This window comes from Lynx rufus, unplaced genomic scaffold (genome assembly GCF_022079265.1).
Source record: "Lynx rufus isolate CCGP_SWC_20201006 ecotype Redwood Valley unplaced genomic scaffold, mLynRuf1.p SCAF_1, whole genome shotgun sequence".
Taxonomy (NCBI): domain Eukaryota; kingdom Metazoa; phylum Chordata; class Mammalia; order Carnivora; family Felidae; genus Lynx; species Lynx rufus.
The window spans coordinates 158,821,115-158,846,289 of record NW_025814823.1 but is presented as its reverse complement, the minus strand read 5'-3'; the positions used below and the strand labels follow the sequence as shown (position 1 = coordinate 158,846,289).

General features: G+C 36.2%; 1 protein-coding gene across 1 annotated transcript in view; it reads right to left on the bottom strand.

Moving 5' to 3' along the window:
- LNPEP (leucyl and cystinyl aminopeptidase) overlaps positions 1–25,175 on the bottom strand; it is a 94,537-nt gene that overhangs the window by 36,170 nt on the left and 33,192 nt on the right. Inside the window, exons 2-7 of the mRNA XM_047089538.1 lie at positions 22,926–23,766; positions 17,693–17,831; positions 15,780–15,911; positions 3,758–3,878; positions 2,939–3,093; positions 805–918 (exon numbers count right to left, since the gene is read on the bottom strand). Coding sequence (XP_046945494.1) covers positions 805–918; positions 2,939–3,093; positions 3,758–3,878; positions 15,780–15,911; positions 17,693–17,831; positions 22,926–23,766 — 1,502 coding nt within the window. The remainder of the gene's footprint in view (positions 1–804; positions 919–2,938; positions 3,094–3,757; positions 3,879–15,779; positions 15,912–17,692; positions 17,832–22,925; positions 23,767–25,175) is intronic.

Sequence of the window (25,175 nt, the reverse complement as noted above, 5' to 3'; positions counted from 1 at the left end):
AGATTCAGAATACTTTGCTTAGTATTCTGGCTAAAAATAAGTTCCTTCTACTTACCTGAAGTTTTTGAACTGGACTTACACAAAAATTTCAAATTGAAAGCTCTTAAGAGTATCCCTGTTTTGAAGCAGTCTTGGATAGTATATTCAGGAAGTTTAATAGAACGTCACAGAATTTTAAGGGTGAATGGGATCTTTATACTTTCCCACCTATTGCTTGGATTATTTGGCAATACCTGTCATACCATTGCCTTTCCCCAGGAAGTCTAGGAACACAGTAACAACAATATTACACTCCCTATGACAGAACGATGTCCCAAGTCATTGAAAAGGGCACAAATATGGTTGGTACCTTAACAGGGCAAATTATTTGTCTGTATGAACCTATGTTATCACTGTTACAAGAATGATCACAGTGGTAACAGGGAGAGAGTATTGCTACAAAATGTCTTATTTTTTTTCTCTCTTTATACAAAGGATAAAAAGTTTTGTTTTGCTAAAAAGGCTTTTCAACTTAATTTAAACTCCTTCAAGAAGAGCCACATCTATTGGAAATAAAATGTAGTAAAGCGATTTTAAATGTTCATCTTAACAAAGTGTGAAATAATTGCACATAATTTCAGCTTTCAATGAAATATATCAATAAGTAAAAGCTTAATTTTTACTGTCAAATCTCAAGAGGTATAAGCTATCAGTAACAAGTGTCAATTTTATTGTATCTTTCTAGAAACATTTTCAGCACTCCAAATGACTATAAAATACGGGGCAAATATGATTTATAGCACGTCTAATAAATGGTATACTTACACTAGAAAGCTCTTTGAATATTTTTTCCAAGGAGAAATACTCCATGAAAGTAGCAAACCCTTCATTTAGCCATAGATCATTCCACCACTCCATTGTTACTAGATTACCAAACCACTGTGGGGAAAACAAAACAAAAAATCCTACTAACAAACACAATATTTATACTGTCAAGAATTTTCTAATAATTAAATTATCAGCTTCATCCCCTTTAGCCAGATTATAATTACTTAAAAATGCAGTTATTAGGTAAAACAAACTATATTCAAATTAAAGACTTACAAAAAATTTGTATAAATTAACTCTAAAATGAAAATGAAAAGTTTAACATTTTACCTTGTTGAATGGGAAAACAAGCAAAAACCACAGTTAGTTAGCATATTTATCAAATTAACATACAAACCCTGTTTACTAGGTAAACAAAAACAGTCTTTCGCTACTTCATTAAAAGTGGTATTTCCCAGATAATGAAATTCTTCTACCTACTACTATCAAGTTAGTAAGATTATTTCTATTCTAGATCTTCAGCCATCCATTACAACTTAAAAATAAATTTCTGAGAGATTTTCCTACAGAGAGCCTATATTTCATGTTTCTCCTCAGTTACCCAAGTTGAGGACAGTATTTACATGATTGAAAAGAGAATTCAAACAATATTCTTTAAGAAAGCTGGCATGCATATAAATAAATGAAATAAGAAATATCATTAAATGTCTTCATCTATAAAATAATAATAAGGAAAACAATGAAAGGAGACTCTCCAAAAAAAAAATGTCTCTCAAAAATCTCTGCAATGGAGAGTGGTAGGTTATAGGGTGTGAGATTTAGTGACATCTGGGGCTCATCTCAAATCAGCAGCAAAATAATAAGGTTACTGGGTATGGAAACAAAACACTTTTGAGAATTACAATAACATGTTTTTCGAAGATATTATTTTAAAACCTGCTTCCGAGGAATATACGTCTTAAAGAAGAAGTAACTGAGAAGTGGTGATGGGGAGGCCCCAGAAATAACAGACCTAGAGAAGATCCCCTAAAGGACAACTTGTCTACATGCCTAAAATCATAATTATCACTAAGTATGTGCTTCATATGCAAGCCCATTACGAAGTCTTCACAAGAGCTCTAGAATCTCACACATATAGGCGTTTGAGACAGGGACCAAACTGACCAGAGTGCATGCTACTCTTCTTCCACGTTGTCCCTCAATCATGACGCCCCCAAACTACACCCAACACTGCTATGCACCTCATCAAGGGACAAAAGAAAGACAAGGTGTTGAGAAAGAAAGAGGGGGGGTTCACGTACCCATATAATTTTCTTTACTTTTTCTCCTTGTCATGCAAAGAGTACCCTCCCTCTCTCAAATTAACAAAGAACCCAGTTTGAGCAAGAGAAGAAAATATAAATCTAGTCTTGACAACTACAGTCCAAGAGATGTCAGAAGAGAATGCAATTTAGGGGAAGGGTTTCTCTGCCACAAAGTTATACTGAGGGGCTGGCAATTGTCAGAGGTGAAACAGCTGTGTATTATTGGGGGCAAAAAAGGAGAAACACCTTGAGGAGACAGTGGTTCTTCAAGGGCCAGTGCTGCCAATTATTAGCTCTGTGACTTTGGGTAAGTCATTTACTTACACTCTCAATTTCCACATCTATAAAATGGGATCATCACCTACCTCACAGCCGTTATGAAAAGTAAATGACATATGGATGTGAAAATGCTTTATAAACTGTAAAATCCTATACAAACATTAGATAGCAATTTCTTTTAAGTATGTATGTATGTATGTATGTATGTATGTATGTATTTACGTATTTGAGTAATCTCTGCATACCATGTGGAGCTCGAACTCATGACCCTGAGATCAAGAATTGCGTACTCCTCCAAATGAGCCAGCCAGGCACCCCTAGATAGCATTTTCATTTGATGATCATGTTTGTGTTAAAAAAAACAAAGAACAAAAACAAACAAAAACAAACAAAAAAACCCACCATTTTATTATGAAAGGCAATACTACAATAAAAGGCCGAATTTCTATTAGCTTATTCCAATTTCTTATCCTAAAATTGTTACTTAACTTATTTTCTTATTCTAAAATACTATAAGTATTAAATATAATAGTCATGGCTATTAATACCTGATGGGAGAGCTCATGAGCAATGATTTTAGTAACCAGTTTTCTATCCGCCACTGAAGAAGTATTATTGTCATACAGAAGTGTCTCTTCACGGAAGGTGAGCAAACCCCAATTTTCCATTGCTCCTGCTTCAAAGTCAGGAATAGCCACCAAATCTGAACATGTGAAGAAAGAAGTGATCAAATTTCGCTCATCTAAGGCACTCCCCCCAAAAAATATTTTACCCATTGGTTTATCACTGTGAATCAAAAGACAGGGAGTTCATTTTATACTCTTGGCAAATCGAACCTTACTCTAGTCTTGTATGTTCCCCACCTATCGGTCAGTTGAGAAAGACCTGACCAATTCCTGTGGAGTCACCATTGCTCTGTCCCTTCACAAAGAAAGAGATATATAATTCTTTCACAATGAATCAACTTCCTAGAGCAAGAAAGACAAAGTACAGGCCCAACGTTCTTCTATCCAGGACCAGCTCTTGCTTTCCTCAGCATCTATTACTCAGTTTTCCTCCCGTGAAACAGAATTTCTTAGGAAGTTAGAGTCTGACTGCAGACAAAGCCCTAAGCAAATTGCCACTTACACAGAACCTGTATAAGCCCTTGGAACAGCTCCATAAACTTCTAAATGTTTCAAGCTCCACATTCAGCTACTTTTAGGGAATGTAAATAATCTTAACAAATGTAAACAATTTTTAAAGCTTTAGGTGTTTATTAGTTTTCCCTTTAAATAATTTTAGAAAAAGTGCTTTCTACAAAACATTTGCCAAATGAATCTAGGTTATAATGCTAATGAAAACCAGAGGCACTGTTTGATTCTTACCCAATTTCTTAAGTGGGTATTGAATTTCAAAGTAGTTTTGATAGAATTCAAGAAGCTTCACAGTTGTTTCCAAGGCATGGTGAACTTGACCAATCTTTTCTGGTACAGCATATATAGAAACCTAAAAGAAAACATACATAAATGTATATATATCATATAACATAAAGACAGGTAGAATTAAAATGGTATGATATTCAGATAAATACCATGACACATATATGAGAACTGCAAAGAGCTTTATGAGATTTTACAGGACAGGAACTCTTGCTTCTAATTCTTTTCTCCCCTGGAGAATTTAGCTAGTTACTTCCACACATAGAAAAATGTTCAAAAACTTACTGGTTTTGTTTTTTATTTGTTTAGGTTAACAGAACATTCTCAACAGAACAGTCTCAAACTATTAATTTTATACTTATCTTCTCCATTACCTCAAGTTGTCCTTCCTTACCTATGAGCCATCAGACCAAATTATTTGAAGGACAAAACAAATTCTCATCTTTCTAGAACCTATTACAGAACCTGGCATCAAACAGACACCCATACAAAGGAGTCACATAAAGGAGTTAGTTCTAAAGTAAACACACAAGGCAGAAATTGCGCATTTGTTGAAATTACCCTGGAAAAACCTATTACAGACCAATGCATTCTCTTTTAGTAAGTATGACACAGCCAGATTTTCTTCCAACCTTGGGACTGCTTCCTTTTTTCCAGTTGTTGGCTTGTTTTCATGGATCATGTTGTATAAAAAAAATAATCATACCCACAGAATCATTCAGTGAGTTGTACACAGTAACTAAAATCAACTTAGGGATAATAGATTCATATTCACATTGCCCATTCATTCCAGGATACATGCTCACTAAAGGGGAAGGCAGAGACAATCCCCAACATTTAAATTTTTATTCTTGCTTTCCTTTTCTGACTAAATGCATGTTAAACACATAAGCTGCAACTAACTGTAAACATCTTGTTCAGTAAGTATCAAAAGGCAAAATTTAAGCAATTATGTTAAAAGCAATGGGTTTTAAAAAGCAATATATATTGTTTTTCAATTGATTGAAAAAATCTCCATACTCACCTGGGAATATGATATATGGACAAGACATAGCAGAAAATAAAAATTTCAAAAAAAAATCTGAAAAGGTGGGAAATGGAGACTTACTGAACAATTCATCACTTGGACAAAAATGCACTGATGAACTCTAACTCCAAATTAAATTTACTTCTTTCATTAAAGGACTGAAAAACTGTCAATAATTTCTAAAAGGTGAACTAGATATCAATCATAATTGTCTTAATGTAGGGCTTTAGTCTATAGAACATATCATTAATCACAAAAACATGGAGGTAACATGGCATAAAAATTAAATGTAACACAAAAAATTTTTTAAGTAAACAAAAAACAAAATTAAGGGTAAAGGCTCTGTAGTTAGAGTGCTGGGTTCAAATCTCTGCTAGTTGTGTGACCTTGAGCGGGTTGGTTAACCTCAATTTCCTTATCTGTAAAAAGGTGATAAAAGTAGCTCCTTACCCTCCCTGGGTTCCTGTGAAAATTAAATGAGCTAAATAATATAAAGAACTTAGACTAGTGCATGGCATGATATAAATGTTCAGTACATGCTAGTTACCATCAGTCCTGGGGTGCCTGGGTATCTCAGTTGATCAAGCATCTGCCTCTTGATTTCAGCTCAGGTCATAATCTCACAGATCATGAGTTCGAGCCCCACATTGGGCTCTGTACTGACAGTGCAGAGCCTGCTTGGGACTCTCTCTCTTTCCCTCTCTCTCTGCATTTCTCCTGCACATGCTCTCTCTCTCTCAAGAATAAATAAATTAAAATATATATATATATACACACACACACAGTCCCAAAAGCAATAGGGCAAAATATGTGTGAGTAGAGGAGCATTTGTGGCAATAGTTACTAGAAGATAAAGCATCTAGGACTGGAGTTAGTAAATTAAAACTATGTTGCTTTCTAAGTAACTATGAAGAAATTTAATTCTCCCATATCATGAGGCCACCTACCACCTGCATCCCTTGGCCTGCCAAAGGCTTCTCTTGGTGATGTGGGTACTTCCTGCATCTTTCCCCCTCTGAAGTCAATGTTACGGGGCGGCAGGGGTGGGGGGAAGCCTGACATATTCTTTTTATACTCTCTACCACTGTAAATAACTATACCAAGATCACTAGGAATTTGAGACAAATCCTTATTATCTCTGCCATTCTTTCCAAACATATGTATTTTTATGTTATAGTTAATTCAAACACCTAGGAGATGCTATCCCAATGGAAACACCACCCATAAACCCCCAGATTCCCTCCTTCAACATCTTTCTGCCATATATACCATTTGGCCACTCCCAAATGTGTGTGAAAGCACCTTCCCTTAGAGGAAAAGTAAAGGAAGAGCAAAAGTTCACATGAAAATGGAACCTGACCTATGGATTCCATTTCTGGAATACAATGACTAGGAAAAAAGTCATTATATTTGCTCTTTCCTTCTACTTCTTCTTCTTCCCCCCACCCCTCAAAAGAAGACATACTATGAGTTCTCACTAGAGATAAATAATCTGGTCATTATAATTATTGTCCAGCTTGTTTTAAGAGCAACAGAAGCATTAAGAAACAGAGAAAACAACCTAGTTCAACAAAAAATCAAGCGTATTGACCAGTATTCTGGGGTTGATAAGAGAACTCTGAACACTGTTAAATAGAAGTCAACTGGCACTCAGACTGTAACACTTACAAGTTAAAACTTTTCTTGCAAGATTTCTTGCTAAGACCTTGGGGAGATTTCTAAAAGACACAACTGTAAAGATTCTTGACCAAATATCAAAGAAAAGGGTTAAGACTGAAGATTTATTAAGTTTAACTTAATCTATTTCTTAATTTAGTAAAAAGAAAAACCTAGATAAAAGAAGAAAATAGAATAAAACCTCACCCCCAAAAAAGGACAACATGGCCTGCAAGATTTATAAATACAGAAAATACTAGAATTTTGATATTAAGCTTCCTGAAAAACATGAGCTTTCCTAAACAGAAAGCTTCACACACAAAAGTATAAATTCCTAAAAGAAAACAAAATGAAATAAAACAAAACAAAAACCCACACAAAAAAACCCACACACACATACCAGTCTCAAGTCTATTCAGAATAAATAATGAGATGGGACTTTAGGAGAACAATGTAAATTACGTACAACGTCCTTGCCTGGTGAAGAGATACTTGAGGTAGATGTTGTCCGTGGTAACTCATAACTAGGTCATGTTCCTGACTGAATATGAATAAATCAAAATTGTAACTTCACCTGGATAATACCATTGAAGGTTCTGTTTGAATGTTAGATAGGCATGGTATCCACATCCATCTAACCACCACTACACTCTGATTCTACAGATTAGACCTGTCTGTGGTGAAAAACAACATCAGGCAATGGCAAAAACAAAACAAAAACCTCAAGATAAACAAAGCAGAGTCTTTTAAAACCAGCCTAGAAATTTTTAGGTAATTCTGGCATTACTGAACACAGAGGGTAAGGAACACTGAAGAATAGACATAAATGATAAAAACAAATGTTCCTCTTTTTTGAAAAAACTTCAACAACATAGTAGTCTTTATCACTAAAGAGGGCTTGTTTAATAATCTACAGTCAACTGTGACATTTTTAGTTGTTTGGTGAGACGGACATTAGTAAAGCCCTACTGCCTTATTCCTGAATCTTGTGAAATAGGCCTTGTGAATCTTATGAAATGCCAAATACTACAAAACAGCATCCATCCTAAAGATTACAACATTTTAGTGTGACACAAATCTTGTGTTAGATTTCAAGCCTAAATTTCTGGTCACCATGTATACAGAAGTTATTTATGTCATTTGGTGTGAGCAACAGCATATTGCAGTGGACAGTACAATCCTGACTATCACTTACTATGTAATCTTGGGCCAATTACTTAACCTCTCTGACACACTATTTCTTCATCAACAATATGGGATTAACGCATATATTAATGCATAGCTCCATCCATGTTAGATTCTTCCCTCATCCTAATAAAAAGAGAGAAAATTAATAAAACGATTGTTTATTTGTATAACATTAATTTTTCCAAAATGCATTTTGAAATACGTGGGTGTTGGGTAGCATTAAAAGTTGTATTTTAGCGGGGCGCCTGGGTGGCGCAGTCGGTTAAGCGTCCGACTTCAGCCAGGTCACGATCTCGCGGTCCGTGAGTTCGAGCCCCGCGAGTTCGAGCCCCGCGTCAGGCTCTGGGCTGATGGCTCAGAGCCTGGAGCCTGTTTCCGATTCTGTGTCTCCCTCTCTCTCTGCCCCTCCCCCGTTCATGCTCTGTCTCTCTCTGTCCCAAAAATAAATAAAAAACGTTGAAAAAAAAATTAAAAAAAAAAAGTTGTACTTTAGGGTGCCTGGGTAGCTCAGTCGGTTAAGCGTCCGACTTCAGCTCAGGTCATGATCTCGTGGTTTGTGAGTCCGAGTCCTGAGTTGGGCTCTGTGCTGACAGCTCGGAGCCTGGAGCCTGCTTCAGATTCTGTGTCTCCCTCTCTCTCTGCCCCTCCCCCACTTGTGCTCTGCCTCTGTCTATCAAAAATAAATAAAATGTAAAAAAAGATTTTTTTAACTTATATTTTATATTTACAGACATGAAAGAAAGTTCACAATATGTTTGCAAATGGATAAAAAAGAGTGTAATTTGTATGTGTGTGTGTGTGTGTGTGTGTGTGTGTATTACTATCTACCAGGTACTAAATGCTTTACAAAAAGTTTACAATTGAATCCTTGAGAGGGCAGGCTAATATAGGCGAGACAGTACTAGATTTGTAGAAGGTAACGTTTAGACAGGATTACAGAGTAATCTGCCCAAGAGTACATTCTAGTAAGCTGTAGAAGTGGGACTCCAGAGTCCATGTTTAACCATGCTGCTTCCTAATACATGTAAATTAAAAGAAAAAGAAAAAAACAGCCACCCCAAATTCCTCTCTCTCAATCTCAGTCTCAATCAATCTCTTTCCCTCTCTCTCCCTTTTCCCCATCCTCCTCTCTCTATGTGAGAATAAGTTATAAACCTGAGCATTTAAGTAGTGAATAATTCAGCTTGGCTATACAGAAGAATCCATACTGGAGCAATTAGAAATACAGATGGATTTATAAGGGCATCCCGAATATCACACTGATGAACTTGAATGTAATCCTATAGGCAGGAAGAAAGAGGGAGAGTGGGAGGGACACAGGGGAAAGAAAAAGCCAAGACTGCATACATTTTGGGATACAATAAAAAGTGCTGGGGGTTTTATATCAAAGAGTGTGATAACTACAACAGAGATGTAATTCAAGTGCTATGAAAGATCACAGAGGGAATGATTAATCCCAGCTGGGGAAAGAATGAGCTGCTTCAAGGAGAGGATGGTAGTCAGCTGGGTCTTGAAGCAAATCTGACTCTCCTAGATTGAGCCTTTTAGATTTATCCAGGCTGCAACATGTGAATCAACGGCTAAATCTGTGGTGCAACACTTGAAGAAAATTAATTGAATTTTATCAGATTTAAACCACTCTCAATATCCTTTTCAACGGACTCTGAAAAATTTTTTGGTTTAGACCTGAAAAAAACCTCTTTCAAGCCAAAGGTAAGTAAATTATTTGAGCACTTAGTCACTATGTAGACTACACTTACCCTTGGACATTTAAACCTCATCAATAGTTGTCCATTCTTTACTGTTGAGCATAATGGCATATAGTATTATTGTTGGTGAAAAGCCAGATAATCCTTATCTCTGCCTTTGCCTCTAAGCATTATGGAGGAGACATGATAATCTTTTGTAACAAAATGAGTATATCCTTTTTAATTAGCAAAATCTAAATATACTGTGATCAAAATAAAGCTCTTCAGTCTAGAAAGGTAAACCAAATCCTACTGAACCTGTTCAATGGGCATAAAATATTCCCTGGGGTGATCAAAATAAGGAAGAATAAATAAATAATTATATTTCTATCATGGAAGAATAATCCCTTTTAGCTTCTTGAAAAAGACTCTTTTCTCCTTCTATATTGTTTGCTATATGAAAGTATTTGCTAACTAGGTCTTTACTGTGAAACCCAAGCATAAAATCTAAACAAATAATCACTTATATACATGGACTAATGACAAAGAAAAGCAGAGGAGCATAATTAGAATAAATTTTTATGAATTACAGATACACAAGACCCTTAATCTTACTCAATAAGATGAAGAAAACTCAATCTAGAATTGCTTTTTAAAAAGGAAGACTAAATTAATTCTAAAACATGAAATTTTTCTTCTAACTACATTTTTACACTATCTCTTTAGTATTCATAATGTTTTAGATTTAGTGTGGCCCAATAAAATTTTCTGAATTGATGAGAATATTCAGTATCTGTAAAATCCAATATGGTAACCACTAGCTGTAAGAACACCAAAAATGGTTACTGGGACTGAGAAAGTGAATTTAAATTTGAATTAATTTTTTTGCAGCTTTAATAATATAATTAATATAACGGTGAAAGTTTAGGGTGTGCAATGTGTTGCTTTGATACATTTATATATTGTGAAATGATTACCACAGTAATATTAGTTAACACATCTATCATCTCACATAATTACCATTTCTTTTTTGTAGTGAGAACTTCCAAGATCCACTCTCTTAGCAGCTTTCAAGCATATAATACAGTATTATTAACTACAATCACCATGCTATCCACCAGATTCCCAAACTTCTCTTAAAATTCCAAGTTTACACCCTTTGACCAACATTTCCCTATTTCCCCCAACCCTCAGATCCTGGCAACCACCATTCTAGTGTCTAAGAGTTCAGCTTTCTTAGATTCCTCATCTAAGTGAGATAATATATATAGTCTTTGTCTTTCTCTGACTTAGTCATTTCACATAATGCCCTCATGGTCCATCCATGTTGTTGCAAGTGTCAGGATTTCCTTCTTTCTCATGGCTGAATAATAATCCACAGTAATTTATACCACACCTTCTTTATCCATTCATCTTCAGACAGACACTTAGGCTGTTTCCATATTTTGACTATTATGAATAATCCTACAACTGACATGGGAGTCAGATATCTCTTTGAGATGTGGATTACATTTCCTTCAGCTATATATCTATAAGTGGGATTACTGGATCATACCGTAGTTCTATTTTTATTTTTTTGAGGAAACTTCATACTGTTTTCCACAGTGGCTTTATCACTTTATATCCCACCAAGAGTGCACAAGGTTCCCTTTTCTCCACATCTTCACCAACACTTGTTAACTCTAGTCTTTTTAATGACAGTCATTCTAACAGGCGTGGGATATCTCACTGAGGTTTTGATTTTTATTTCCCTTATGATTGGTGATGTTGAGTACCTTTTCACGTACTTGTATAGCCACTTGTATGTCTTCTTTGGGGAAATGTCTGTTCAGTTCCTCTATTTTTAAATCAGACTGCTTATATATCTTTTTGCTAATGAGTCATATGAATTCCTTATATATATTGTGGATATTAATCCCTTAATAGATATATGATTTGCAAATACTTGCTCCCATTCTTTAGGTTGCCTTTGCATTTTTTGATTTTTTTCTGTGCAGAAGCTCTTTAGTTTGATGTAGTCCCACTAACTAATTTTTGCATTTGTTGCTTGTACTTTTGGTGTCATATACAAGAAATCATTACCAAGACCAATGTCAAGGAGCTCCTTTCCTATCTTTTCTTCTCGGAGCCTTACAGTTTCAGACCTTACATTAAAGTGTTTAAAATGTTTAGTTAATTTTTGTGAGTGGTGTAAGATAAGCGTCCAATTTATTCTTATACATATGATTATCCAATTTTCCCAGCACCATAATAATGAAGATAATCCTTTCTCCATCACATATTCCTGGGTCCCTTGTCAAATATTAGTTGCCTATTCATGCATTTTTTTCCTCTGGGCTCATAATTCTGTTCCTTGGTTTATGTGCCTATTTTTATTCTAGCATCATACTCTCTTAATTAGTATACATACTGTTTTGATTAGTATAGCTTTGTAGTACAGTTTGAAATTTAGAAATGTCATATCTCTAGCTTTGTTGTTTCTCAAGATTGCTCCGGTTATTCAATGTCTTCTGTAGTTCCACACAAATTTTAGTATTTTTTTTCTATTTCGGTGAAAAATACCATTGAAATTTTTATAGGAATTGCACTGAATCTACAAATGGCTTTTAGTATGGACATTTTAATAATATTAATATTTCTGATCCATGAACATCAGATACCTTTCCATTTATGTGTGTCTTCTTCAATTTTGTTCATCAAAATCTTATAGTTTTTACTATACGGATCTTTCACCTCCTTGGTTAAATTTATTCCTAAGCATTTTATTGTTTTTGATGCTATTGAGAATGGGATAACTTTATTTCTTTTTCAGATATTTCATTGTTAGTGTATAGTAATGCAACTGGCTTCTGTATGCTGATTTTGTATCCTGCAACTTTACTAAATTCACTGATTAGTTTTAAAAGTTTTTTGGTGGAGTCTTTAGGATTTTGTATACGTAAGATCATATCATTTGCAAACAAAGACAATTTCACTTCTTCCATTCTGATTTGGATGCCTTCTATTTCTTTTTACTTGCCTAAATGCACAAGCTAAGATTTCAAGTACTATTTTAATTAAGAGTGGTGAAAGTAGGCCCCTTTTCTTGTTCCTGATCTTAAGAGAAAGGCTTTCAATCTTTCACTGTTGAGTATGATGTTAACTGTGGACTTGTCATATATGACCTTTATTTTGTTGAAGTATGCCCTTCTATACCTAATTTGTTAGAGTTTTTTTTTTTTTATGTTTATTCATTTTGGGGGGGGGAGGGAAGGAGGGAGGAGTAAGACAGAGAGAGAGAGAGAGAGAGAGAGAGAGAGAGAGAGAGAGAATGAATCCTAAACAGGCTCTGAGCTGTCAGCACAGAGCACAATGTGGGGCTCAAATTCATGACCCATGAGATCATGACCTGAGCCAAAGTCAGACACTTAATTGACTGAGCCACCTAGGGGCCCCTGTTTACAGTTTTTATCAGGAAAGTAAGTTATACTTTGTCAAATGCTTTTTTCTGTAGCTATTGAGATGATCATGTGCTATTTATCTTTCATTCTATTAATATGATGTATCACATTTACTGATTTGCATATGTTGAACCATCTTTGTATCCCAGTGATAAAGCCCTCTTGATCATGGTGTATGATCTTTTTAATGTGCTGTTGAATTCAACTTGTTAACATTTTATTAAGGATTTTATGCAGAGACATCTACTGCATCTATATTCATCAGGGACATTGGCCTATAGTTTTCTTTTCTGGTAATGTCCTTATCTGGCTTTAATAGGGGAATGTGAACCTCATAAAACAAATCTGGCAGTATTCCCTCCTTTTCAATTTTTCAGAGTGCTTGAGGATTGGAATTAATTTTTCTTTAATGTTTGGTAGAATTCACCAGAGAAATCATCTGATCCTGGGCTTTCTTTGTTGGGAGGTTTTTGATTACTGATTCTATCTCTTTACTCAATATTGATCAGATTTTTTAATGTCTTCATGATTCATTTTTGCTAGGTTGTATGTTTCTAGGAATTTATAAATTTCTTCTAGGTTACCCAATTTGTTGGCCTATAATTGTTCATAGTAGTCTCTTATGTTCCTTTATATTTCTGTGGTATCAACAGAATTGTCTCTTTCATTTCTGATTTGACTCTTATTTTTTCTTAGTCCAGCTAAAGGTCTGTTATCGTTGTTTATCTTTCAAAACAAAACAAAACCCAGCTCTAGTTTCATTGATATTTTCTATTGTTTTTCCTGGTATCTTTTTTTTTTTTTTAATTTTTAAAGTTTATTTTGGAGAGAGAGGGGGCACGAATGAAGGCGGGGTAGAGAGGGAGAGAGAATTCCAAGCAGAATCTGAGCTGTCAGTGAAGTACCCAGCACGGGCTCAAACTCAAAAACTATGACCTCATGACTTGAAATAAAACCAAGAGTTGAAGGCTTAACTCACTGAGCCGCCCAGGTGTTCCTCTCTTTTACTTATTTCTGCTCTCATCTTTGTTATTTCCTTCCTTCTGCTAACTTTGGGTTTAGTTTGTTCTTTTTCAATTTCCTTGAGGTATAAGGTCAGGTTGTTTATTTGAGATCTTTCTTTTTTCTTAATATAGGCATTTACTGCTTTAAACATCACTCTTGGAACTGCTTTTTATGCATTCTACAGGATGCATACACCACCATATTATAGTATTAAGAGTATTCTGAATTTGGCTATATACTTACCTTTACCACTGTGTTGTGTATTTTCACATATTTTCATATTACTAATTAGTGTCCTTTCATTTCACCTGGAAGCACTCCTTTCAGCATTTTTTAAGGGGGTAAAGAACTCCCTCAACTTTTGTCTAGGAAAGTCTTTATCTCTCCTTCATTTCTGTAGGAAAACCTTGTCAGGCAAGAGTATTTTTTGATTGGCAGTTGTTTCTTTCAGCACTTTAATTCATCTGACTCCCTTCTGGTTGCTAAGGTTTCTGCTGAGAAATCCACTGACAGACTTATCCCTTGTAAGTTACAATCTTCTTTCCTTTTGCTGCTTTTAAGATTCTCTGATTTTTGACAGTTTTATTATAACATGTCTCAGAAGAAACCTCTTCAAGCCGTTTGTTCAGTAACTTGTGAGTTTCATGAACTTGATTATTCAAATTTCTCCCCACATTTGGGTAGCTGTCAGCCGTTACTTCTTTGAATAAGCTTTCTGCCCCCTTTTTCCTCTGTTCTTCTTCTGGAACTCCAGTAATTCACAAATTGTTTCTTTGATGGTGTCCCATAAATCACATAGGCTTGCTTCATTCTTTTCTTACATTTTTATTTGTTCTCTGGATGGATAATACCAACTTTCCTGTCTTCTAACTCACAAATTCTTCGCCTGCTTGATCCATTCTGATGTTGATATTCTTTAGTGCTCTTTTTTTTTTCATTCCATTCATTGTATTTTTCAGCCCCTGAATTTGTTTAGTTTCTTTTTATGATTTCTTTGTTAAAACTTCTCATTTTGTTCATGTGTTGTTTCTTGATTCCACTGAATTGTCTTTTTGTGTTTTCTTATAGTTCATTAAGTTTCCTTAAAACAGTTATTTTGAGTTCTTTAATGGGAAAATTGCAGATTTCCATGTCTTTGAGATTGTTTACTGGAAGATGTTTGTGATCCTTTGGTGTTGTCATATTTTCTGGACTTTTCATGTTCTTTGAAGTTTTGTGTTAATGTCTTCACATTCGACATGGCAGTCACCTCCTCCAGTCTTACCTAACTGCCCTCACCAATGCATCCAAACTTGTATTTCTTTTTTTCTCCAACAGAGTGCTGAACTTTCTGGCTAGAAATGTGGACTTCCACAAAGGCTATTTTCTCCAGGTGTTACTGTCTAAGACAGTATTTTCAGGTGCTCCCACACCATAGCCAAGAGGGCTAGAGATGTTTCACAGGGCCCACAGCCAGGACCAAGGTCTGTATGCCTAGTACCTGATGCATAGGTGCAAAAGAGGCCTCCCAGGTCATTTGGCATTCAGTGCTGGATCCCACAGCTTCCACAAAGGCATTTTTGTCCATGGCTGGATGTCAAATTATTGTTGCTGGCATGGGAGGACATGAATGAGGGATACCTTATTCAACCATGATGCTGTCATCTAATTTTAATTAATTTAAATGTTAAAAACCACATAAAGCCAATAACCACCATATTGTACAGCACAGTTATAGAATCTTTGTTATACATATATTGTCTTACTGGAATTCTCTTTTAGAAACATAATTAAAGAAAACTTGAATATTATTGACTTTTAACTATTCAATTAACAAAACTAAATATAAGCAAAAAGTAACATTTCTGGCATAAAATGTCAGAGTTGTGATCCAAAAGCTTGTTTCCCATTTCCAGAAATCATCAAAGAATTCCTTTTAACCTCTTATGAAACAGGCTTTTGAGACAATTACCAAAACAACATACCAGGGTTCCATTTACGTCCTGACTCAGGTTCTTCATCTCCCCAACAATGAATGCAACCAGGTAAGTGCTCATTTTCACACTCTCAGAAAACTCATCCTGAACAAGTCCATCTTCCATAATGATTGATGAATTCTACAAGCAATGGGAAAAGATAACAGTTCTGTAATTATGGTAATAAATGACTTAATAAACTAAGAAATTAAAAATTCAAATACGAAATGAGTAGTGAAGATGTTGACATATTTTAATTTCTCAGCATAAGAGAACATGACTCTTTCTCCAAACAGAGAATGACCCTTACTCTCATTCTGTTCTATCATCGCTTATCATGAAAATATACTGAGTAGGGGTGCCTGGGTAGTTCAGTTTGTTGAGTGTCCAACTCTTGATCTCACCTCAGGTCATGACCTTAGGGTTGTGGGATAGAGCCCTGTGTCAGGCTTGGCAGTAAGTGTGGAGCCTGCTTAAGATTCTCTCTCTCCCTCTCTCTCTCTCTCCCTCTCTCTGGCTCTCTCCCCTGCTTGCTCTCTCTCTCTCTCTCTCTCTCTAAAAGAAAAAAGAAAAAAATACACTGAATACAGTGAAAATCTTTAAGGAATTTTTAGTTTCAAAAGATGGTTTTAAATAAACATAACTTAGAGAAGGTAAATAACAGTGGTTCTGTTTCTTCCTTTTAAAATACCACCAAAACCAAAATCCTTCCTTATGACATAGGAGCGTTCCACTCTACTGCTACAAACACAGAAGAAGGAGCTACAGTTAGAATATTCCTCTGAAAGATCTGAAACAGCTTTTAAAGTACCATGGGGTGTCCTGGGTGGCTCAGTTGGTTGAGCGTCCAACTTTGGCTCAGGTCATGATCTCACGGTTTGTGAGATCATGACCTGATTGGGATCTGTGCTGGCAGCTCAGAGACTGGAGCCTGCTTTGGATTCTGTGTCTCCCTCTCTCTCTCTGCCCCTCCCCCACTCATGCTCTGTCTCTGTCTCAAAAATAAACATTAAAAAAAAAATTAAAGTACCATGGTGATGACCCCAAGAAGGCTTAGTGGGATCAAAGGTGGTAAGTCACTATGCAGTATGTAGTAGACACAAGATTAGAGAAGCCTTCCAAGATTTTCTGACCATGAATTAAGATATGTTTGGGGATACTAGCAAGTAGGCATCTCACCTCTTTTAGAGGAAGATTAAGGTGAAGAGTAGGGCTAGGACTGGAACTGCTGAAGTGATGTCCCTATTGAAGGACAGATCACATCCTTGCCTGCCTACAAAGGTTGACTCCACAGTCTGTTAGACGTGGCTACTCCTCTCCCCTAGCCACATGGGTTCTGAGAGGCTCCCATCAGATTCCACATGGCCACTCAGGTGTCATGAAAAAAAAAAAAAACCCTAAGTTCTGTCTAGCATAAAAACAATTCTGCTTGGTTTTGTCCCCATTGCCTCCCACACAGAATTTACATCCAAGAAAGAGGTTCACGTTCTTGTTAAGCCTCCACGTTAGAATACTGATTTTTCAATAACCAATAAAATACCAAGGTCAATCATGATTCAACATTATCATGCACCACTATTTAGAACAGCAAATTCATCAAGTCTCAGAAAACATCACTGTGATTTTTAGTACTAGTTCATATAGTATTAGTATTTGCATACCTTTCATATACAGCACATACTTCATATTTCCTGCCCACACATTGCATATCGAGCAGGCCTTACTCTTTCTTCAAGTGCTCCTTGAGCTGACTTCTCTATTAATTCTAACATATATTTTAACTTCTATTTAAGCATTTTAAGAAAGGATAAGAATATACATGATTTTACTCATTCTCAACAGTATCACAAAGAGGAATTCAAATATTTATAACAAAGAAAGAGACCCACTCAAGGATTTTACATTAAGGAACAGAACAGTACCTTAGGCATATTTGATAAAGCAGTATATTGCTCATCCCTTATGATCCTGATGATAAATGTGGCTTTAAATCCTGGTTCATCAAAACAAGGAAAAGCAGATCTTGCTGCCAGGGGTTCAAACTGAGTTGCTGCAAAGTACCTAAAACAAATGCAAATCCATCCAATAGTTATTGAGCACCTACTATTCAAGGTATCCTGCCAAGTACTAGTGATACTAAGATAAACATGGTATAATCCCAGTCATCAAAGGATCTGAAATCAACTGGGAGAGACCTAGGTTATATGATGAACAGAAACCTGCAGGCTGCAAATCATGTCATTAATATTGAAAACAAAGCAGTGGAAATAAAGGATAGGAAACAAATTCTGACTGGCAGTTGAGATACTATATGGAAACTGGTGACAAACTTTTGAAGAGAATTTTAAAAAATGAAGAATATTTGAAAAGGTAGAGAAGGGAAGAAAGTATACTCTAGAAAGAGTGGAAAGCACAAGGAAAGACAGTGATGGATACTCAGGGACAGGAGGTGGCTGTCCAAGATGGCTGGAGATGAAGCCACAAAGGTAGCCTACAGCTGGTCTTAAAAAGGTTTCAGATGGATGATCACTATGAAGGGTGGTCATTAATTGCCATTAATCACCTGTACAGACCCTGGCTTCACAACATTAAACCTTAAACTTACTACTTAAACTTTCATGAAGACTAAAAAAACTAGCTACTCTGTAGTATGTTTCCTTCAAGCTTTTCAGAAATGAATAAAAAAAACTTCCTCCCTCTCCTACAGAACAGCAACAACATTTGAGAATTTAACTCATATGGAAGTCTTACATTAAAAGTTGGGAGAGGGTGCCTGGGTGGCTCAGTCAGGTAAGCGTCTGACTCTTGATTTAGGCTCAGGTCATAACCTCACTGTTAGTGAACTTGAGCCCTGCATCTGGCTCTGCGCTGAAAGTGCAGAATCTGCTTGGGATTCTCTCTCTCTCCCTCTCTCTCTGCCCCTACCCCACTTACACATGCTCTCTTTCTCTCTCAAAATAAATAAACAAATAAACTTTTTAAAAAACTGAGAGGAAAGCATAAAAAAAGAGGAGAAAATCAGATTTCTAGTTAAACAGAGGAATAAAACAGATCTGCATTGGGGAAATCATCCAAACATGGCCATAGAATAATCAGGGCAAGTATGGCCCTGTTGTGCATATTTCAGGTACTGGTCAATATGGCACATATACAACCACCACCCTGGACAAGATGGCCTAGCTTGCTTAGGGCTTAGTTTCCACTTTTAAAAGACAGACAGAAAAGAGTGTGGGATTTGAAGTAAGAAGACCCAAACCCTGCACTTTACCAGCCATAGGAGTTCAGGCAAATCAGTAATACACACCTCAATTTCCTTATTTAAAAAAAAAATTTTTTTTGACATTCAGTCATTTCTGAGAGACAGAGACAGAGTGTGAGCGAGGGAGGGAGGGAGAGAGGGAGACACAGAATCCAAAGCAGGCTCAAGGCTCTGAGCTGTCAGCACAGAGCCCGATGGAAGGCTCAAACTCACAGACCACAAGATCATGATGACCTGAGCTGAAGTTGGACCCTTAACCTACTAAGCCACCCCACGCCCTCCTTATTTATTAAATTAGTACTGAGTAGGATCCTCTGCCAAACACCTAGGGGTCTTGTTAGAATCAAATAAGACTATTCAAAATAAAAACTACTTGTATGCCACAATTGCCAACATAGATGTTTATTATAAATGCTAGACAGTCATAACTCCTCATCCACACTCAATATTGTGTTTTCCTGATAAGAATTTGCCAAAATAAGTGTTTCTACCGAGTAAACTACATGAAAGATAGCAAGCAATCAACATATATGAAACAATTTAAACATGCTATGTTGCTAATATTCAATTTCTTCACTCCATTCCCCAATTCTTACCTAGTTAATAGAAAATTGTGAAAGAGGCCACAAGGGACCAGGGGATAAAGTTTAATGATATCTATACCATTCATATAAAAAGTCTATTTAGACGATCACTTTGGATAAAAACTGGATCATAATGTTCTGAGGCAAAGACAATCTTAAGTTATTTTTGAAAGAGATGCACTATTAACTATTTTACATAAGTCTCTTTGAGAAGGCTGCTGCTTGAGGATACTTATAATCTATCTTATCTATGCTGAATACCTTGAAGCTCATTCTTTCATTAGTGACTTCCTTTGCTTTCAGAAATATTAGCTGCAGTTTGAGCACTACCTCCAGTAGTGCTGAAGACAATCATGAATTAGCCAGGCTTCACATAAGAGAATTCTAACCACTGGGAATAACAATGGGTAAATAAATGAACAATGGGTAGTGTGAACTAGGGAGGCAGTACATCATAGTGGGGTTAAGAATGGGGTTAAAATGAGTTTGAGTTTGAGTTCCCCCCTCCTACCTGATAACCATAAGATATTATTTATGCTCTGCTTTTTTATCTGTAAAATGAATAAAATATTAATATCCACCTCTTAATGGGTTTGACAGGATAAAAGATTAAACATATAAAATGCTTCAAACAGTTTCTAGCACTTGAGTTCTCAGTAAATATGGGCTATTATTATCACTGGAATTCAGGAAAGTGCACATGAAGCTTATTGTAGCAGGTGAGGGCTATGAGATAAAACAAGGGCCAGAGCTGGAAGAATCTTGAACTAAATCTTATCAGAAAAGAGGAAGTGTGAAGGCTCTCAAACCAAAGACCAATATGGTTAGATCTGTACTCTAGAAGTATGAGTCTAGCAGCAGTGTGGAAGATGGTGGCAAGAGGAGGGGAAAGGAGTGACAAGATTAGAAGCCAGTTAAGAAGATGCTTGAAGTGTTCAAAAAAAGGCATTGAGAGACTGAAGGACAAAGAAATAAAACACATCCCTATCCTACATTGTTTACTAGTTCTTTCAGCATCAGTTTATTATCTAGAATCTTAAGTATATCATCAACAACTTCTAGACTAAACTCCAAGGTCACTGGCCATTTCCCCTCTTAAATAACGTAGGTAAAGTTCCCTTACCACAAATACATGGTTGATATTTACATATACTCTGATTTCCCTATCAATAAGGAATATATCCCTAATTCTTTTATCTACTTATTTAATTCTTATTATACTTGGTGGAGGGGGTACAAAAAATTTCTCTAACAGAACTATGCAAAACTATGCAAAATTTGGAGAAAGGCAAAAAATTGTTTTGAATTAAAGTTTTCAGACACCTTGAAAGGCATAAATAATCTTCTCAAATTTATCTTCCATGAAGATATATAATTATGTGGGGCACTCATTTGGCTGAAGCAGTCAGGTTAACAGAGTTATATACTTTCTGTAACAGCAGAGTTTTACAAACTAATTTGTTTTAATAGATTTAAAAACACTTGCTGGGGCACCTGGGTGGCTCCGTCAGTTAAGTATCCAACTCTTGATTTCAGCTCTGGTCATGATCTCATGGTTTGTGAGACAGAATCCCATGTCGGGCTCTACAATGACAGTGTGGGGCATGCTTGGGATTCTCTCTCTCCCTCTCTCTGCCCCTCCCCAACTCACACTTTCTCTCTCTCTCCTCTGTCTCAAAAATAAATAAATAAACATTTTAAAAACACTTGTTAAAAGCATTCTATTTTTTATTTTTAAGGGATTGTCTTCTCTATTTTTCTAGAATTTTCCACAACTCAATCTAGCCCATGGCAAGAGTCAACAAGTGACCATACCCAAAATCAGCTTTCTTTGCCATACATTTATTCCTTCCATTATATAGTAGGAGTAGACTCAAGGGACTCCAAGAGCAATAATGATTCAAAGAGGTGACTAATGGATTTGTCTTAAAGGTGTGTTTGCATTGTTTTTACGTATATCCTCTAATTCTTAGAGCTGATGAAGATTATAAAAGGAGAAGTAAAGCCAAGAAGCCATGGGCTGCCAGTATAATTACAAATTTGCCTTTAACATCAGATCTCATGCAAGAGCCAGCATGCCATTTTTTAAGTAAAGGCAAAGAGAAAAAAATTATTATTTTTTAAAATTTGTTTTTAATGTTTATTTTTGTTTTTTAGACACAGAGAGAGAGCATGAACAGGGGAAGGTCAGAGAGAGAGGGAGACACAGAATCCGAAGCAGGCTCCAGGCTCTGAGCTGTCAGCACAGAGCCCAATGCAGGGCTCAAACTCACGAACTGTGAGATCATGACCGGAGCTGAAGTCGGTCACTTAACCGACTGAGCCACCCAGGCACCCTGAGAAAAAAATTATTTATCTGAATAGCTGTACAGATCTTGTTTTTTCTTTCTCCATTTAAGAAGGATCAAACAAGTTCCTTTAGATTTAAAATATTCATTTCTATTTTTCTCAATACATAAACATACATTTGCCAAATGGCCAGCATCAGTAATTCACAAACTGGTATACAAAATAATATGAGGGAATGCACCAGCAAAATTAAGCACATCTATTAAGGACTTTGTGTACACCAGAGAAATGGTATTATTGCTACTTATGAATAACCTGTATACAGTGCGCACTGCATCTTTCCAGAAACTCAAATTCCAGAAACATTCTATGAATACTAAGATTAAAGTGTAAAATACATAAATAGCGAGAATACTTTTGTTTTAAGTCACTTTTTTTTAAACTAAATTAAGTCTGTCCTAGATTTTTTAAAATTCCATCAGAAATCCAAAATAGAGTGACTTTTTTTAATGAACAGCAAATATTAAGGACACTAAAAATGATATATGTAAGCATACAACAGTTCTTCCTGCCCTCTTTCTCCATCTCAATAAGTACCTCCTAAAAGTTCTGCACATTAGGAAAATAGATCTTAAAGAATTATCCATACTCTTCTTTTCTTCTTTGATTCCCATTGAGATATTGTAAGGTGACTGAAAACTACATTCATCTAAGATACGAAAAGCTCAAAATAACTTAAGTTGTGGTGATAGAGAATGTAACTGATAAAAATCTTTGTCAATTTCCTTCCATCAGCATATCCCACTCCTAACATAATACATGACATATATGAGCATGATAGGTGCTCAAGGCTTTGACTAAAAAAGAAATAGTAGATGCTTCCAAATCACCATTCTATTTTGCACATAACCTCCTAAATTAAAAAAAAAATTCCAGTTAACATATCTGGTATGGGCAAAGGAATCCACATTAAAGAAGTCTTCACAGAGCAAAGAAGTAGAACCATTTAAGAGGGTTACATACTTTTTCTCATTACTTTCATCTGTATAGGAGATTCCATAGAACCCACAGTAAGAAGTAGATATATTCGCCGAATACTCTATCTTCAAGGTATAATTGTGTCCTTCAAGAAGAGCTTCAGGGGCAACAATTGCAATTTGTTCATGAAATGGGTATTCCAAGACCTCAACTTGTTTTTCTTGGCTTGAAACTGCTGACATAAAGGTCACTCTTGAAATATTATGGCCTGTACTGTGAAGAACGATATTCCACGTGGCCTGAAGAGCCTGAAGTGAAATTGTCACAGAACCCCTGAATGTCATTGAGGTTAGGTTTGGGTGTAGGTTAAGTTCATAGCGTAGTGGCATAATGGCGGTGGGAAGCCTGACTTGTGCCCACGGAAACAACTTTCCATTTGTTGCAACTGGCTGAATTAGTCCCATTGATTGGTTTTTTTTATGGCAGCCTTCTTTGGTAAAAGTACATCTGGGTAGTAAATAAATCACCATGATTATAGAAACGGCAACCACAATAAGAAAAACACAGATCGCCATGGTCCTCGCAGAGGGTACCGAACAAGTCCCATCTGGGCTCGGCCTGTAGCCAGTTGCACTGTTCCGAAGGCCTGAGCTTCTGTTCATGAAGGACATGCCCAGCAGTTTTGCAGATGACTCATAATCCTCTTCGTCCTCATCCATCTCATGCTCACCAAGACCCCGCACCAGCAGTCTTGAACCCCGGGGCTCATATTCCACCTCATCAGGCTCTAGAGGATGTAAACAGGGCTCTTTGGCTAAATCCACCACATCTGGTTCTTCCTCAAACATGCTGTTTTCAATCATATTCCTGGGGAGCTGAAGCAGATCTAAACAACCAAAACACAAGGACAAGGCAGAGTTAGAAAAAAAAAAAAATCTCATAATAAAATGCCTACAAGCAAAACCACATTTAATCTAAGAATTCTTTTAACACTAAGGCTTATTTCCATCATGGAGCTACTGAATTAAATAAGATGCTTATAATTTTCTTTTATCATCCATTAGAAACTTAAGCATAAATAAAAGTATACCACAGTCATGAAATAAGAAAGCTAAATAAGCAGGCTAGTAACAAAAAAAGGCAGCTGAGACTAAATACTAATTTCCCGGGGCACCTGGGTGGGTCAGTTGGTTAAGTGCCCAACTCTTGATTTCAGCTCATGGTCCCTGAGGTCAAGTCCCATGTCCAGCTGTGTGCTGACAGTGTGGAGCCACTTGGGATTCCCGCCCCCCCCTCTCTGCCCCTGCCCCATTCACACCCATGCTCTATCTCTCAAAATAAATCAACTTTAAAAAAAATTTTCTTTGAATAAAACTTTTGATTACATTCTAGGTGTGGGTTTAGCAAGCTGCCATTTTTCCACCTCCTGTGAATGACCTAGAAATGGAAGAAAAGTGATTATATAACATACCGCTTTAGGAATTTAATCTCTTAAACGTCAGATAGTGCCCCTACTTCTCATGACAAAGTTTTGTTTTGTTCTGATAGTTGTGTTTGGGCGTCATCTACTTCATTATCAGAGCAAATATTGCTATAATTGAACTTAATTTTTTTTAACTTCCAATGAACTCTTAATGGTTAGAAATTTTCTGTGGTAGTTTTTAGTCCTAGCACACGCTGAAGAGTAGTTGCTTAATTTGCTTTTTCAAAATGTCTAAAAGGCTTTTACTGACTTTGGTTTTTTTTTTAACCTCATAAGAGAAAAGTATGTTGTCTTAGCATTTGCCCATGTGTTTTGTCCTGTGTGAGATGTGATGTAGACAACAATGAGGTCTGCACAGTATGGTTTTATTTAATGAATTTCTAAACTAATTCTAGGTATAATCTCAGTTATATTTAGAGCACACCCATTCCTGAATCCATACCCCCTTAGAACTTTGTTTTTTATGTGTTTTGATTCCTCAGCAAAGCCTTGTTTAAAGCCCAGGGGTATTCTACTGTGTAACCATTTTAGCATCTCCTGTTTGCATTTCATTTACTTCAAATCTTTTGATAGGGATTGTCAGACATCTGCCAAATCCAAATAAGTTACTTTTATTATTTATCACCCATGAATATTAATACTTGTGTAGAATTTTAATCTTTTAGAAATGGAATACATCACCTCCTCTGGTATAATTTACTGGACATTGGTGGCAGACTTTTGCATATGTGTACAGTATCAAGTTAAATACACCAAACCAGGGGGAATCACTCTTGTTAATAGGTAACCCATGAAGATTGTACTTCAAGCCC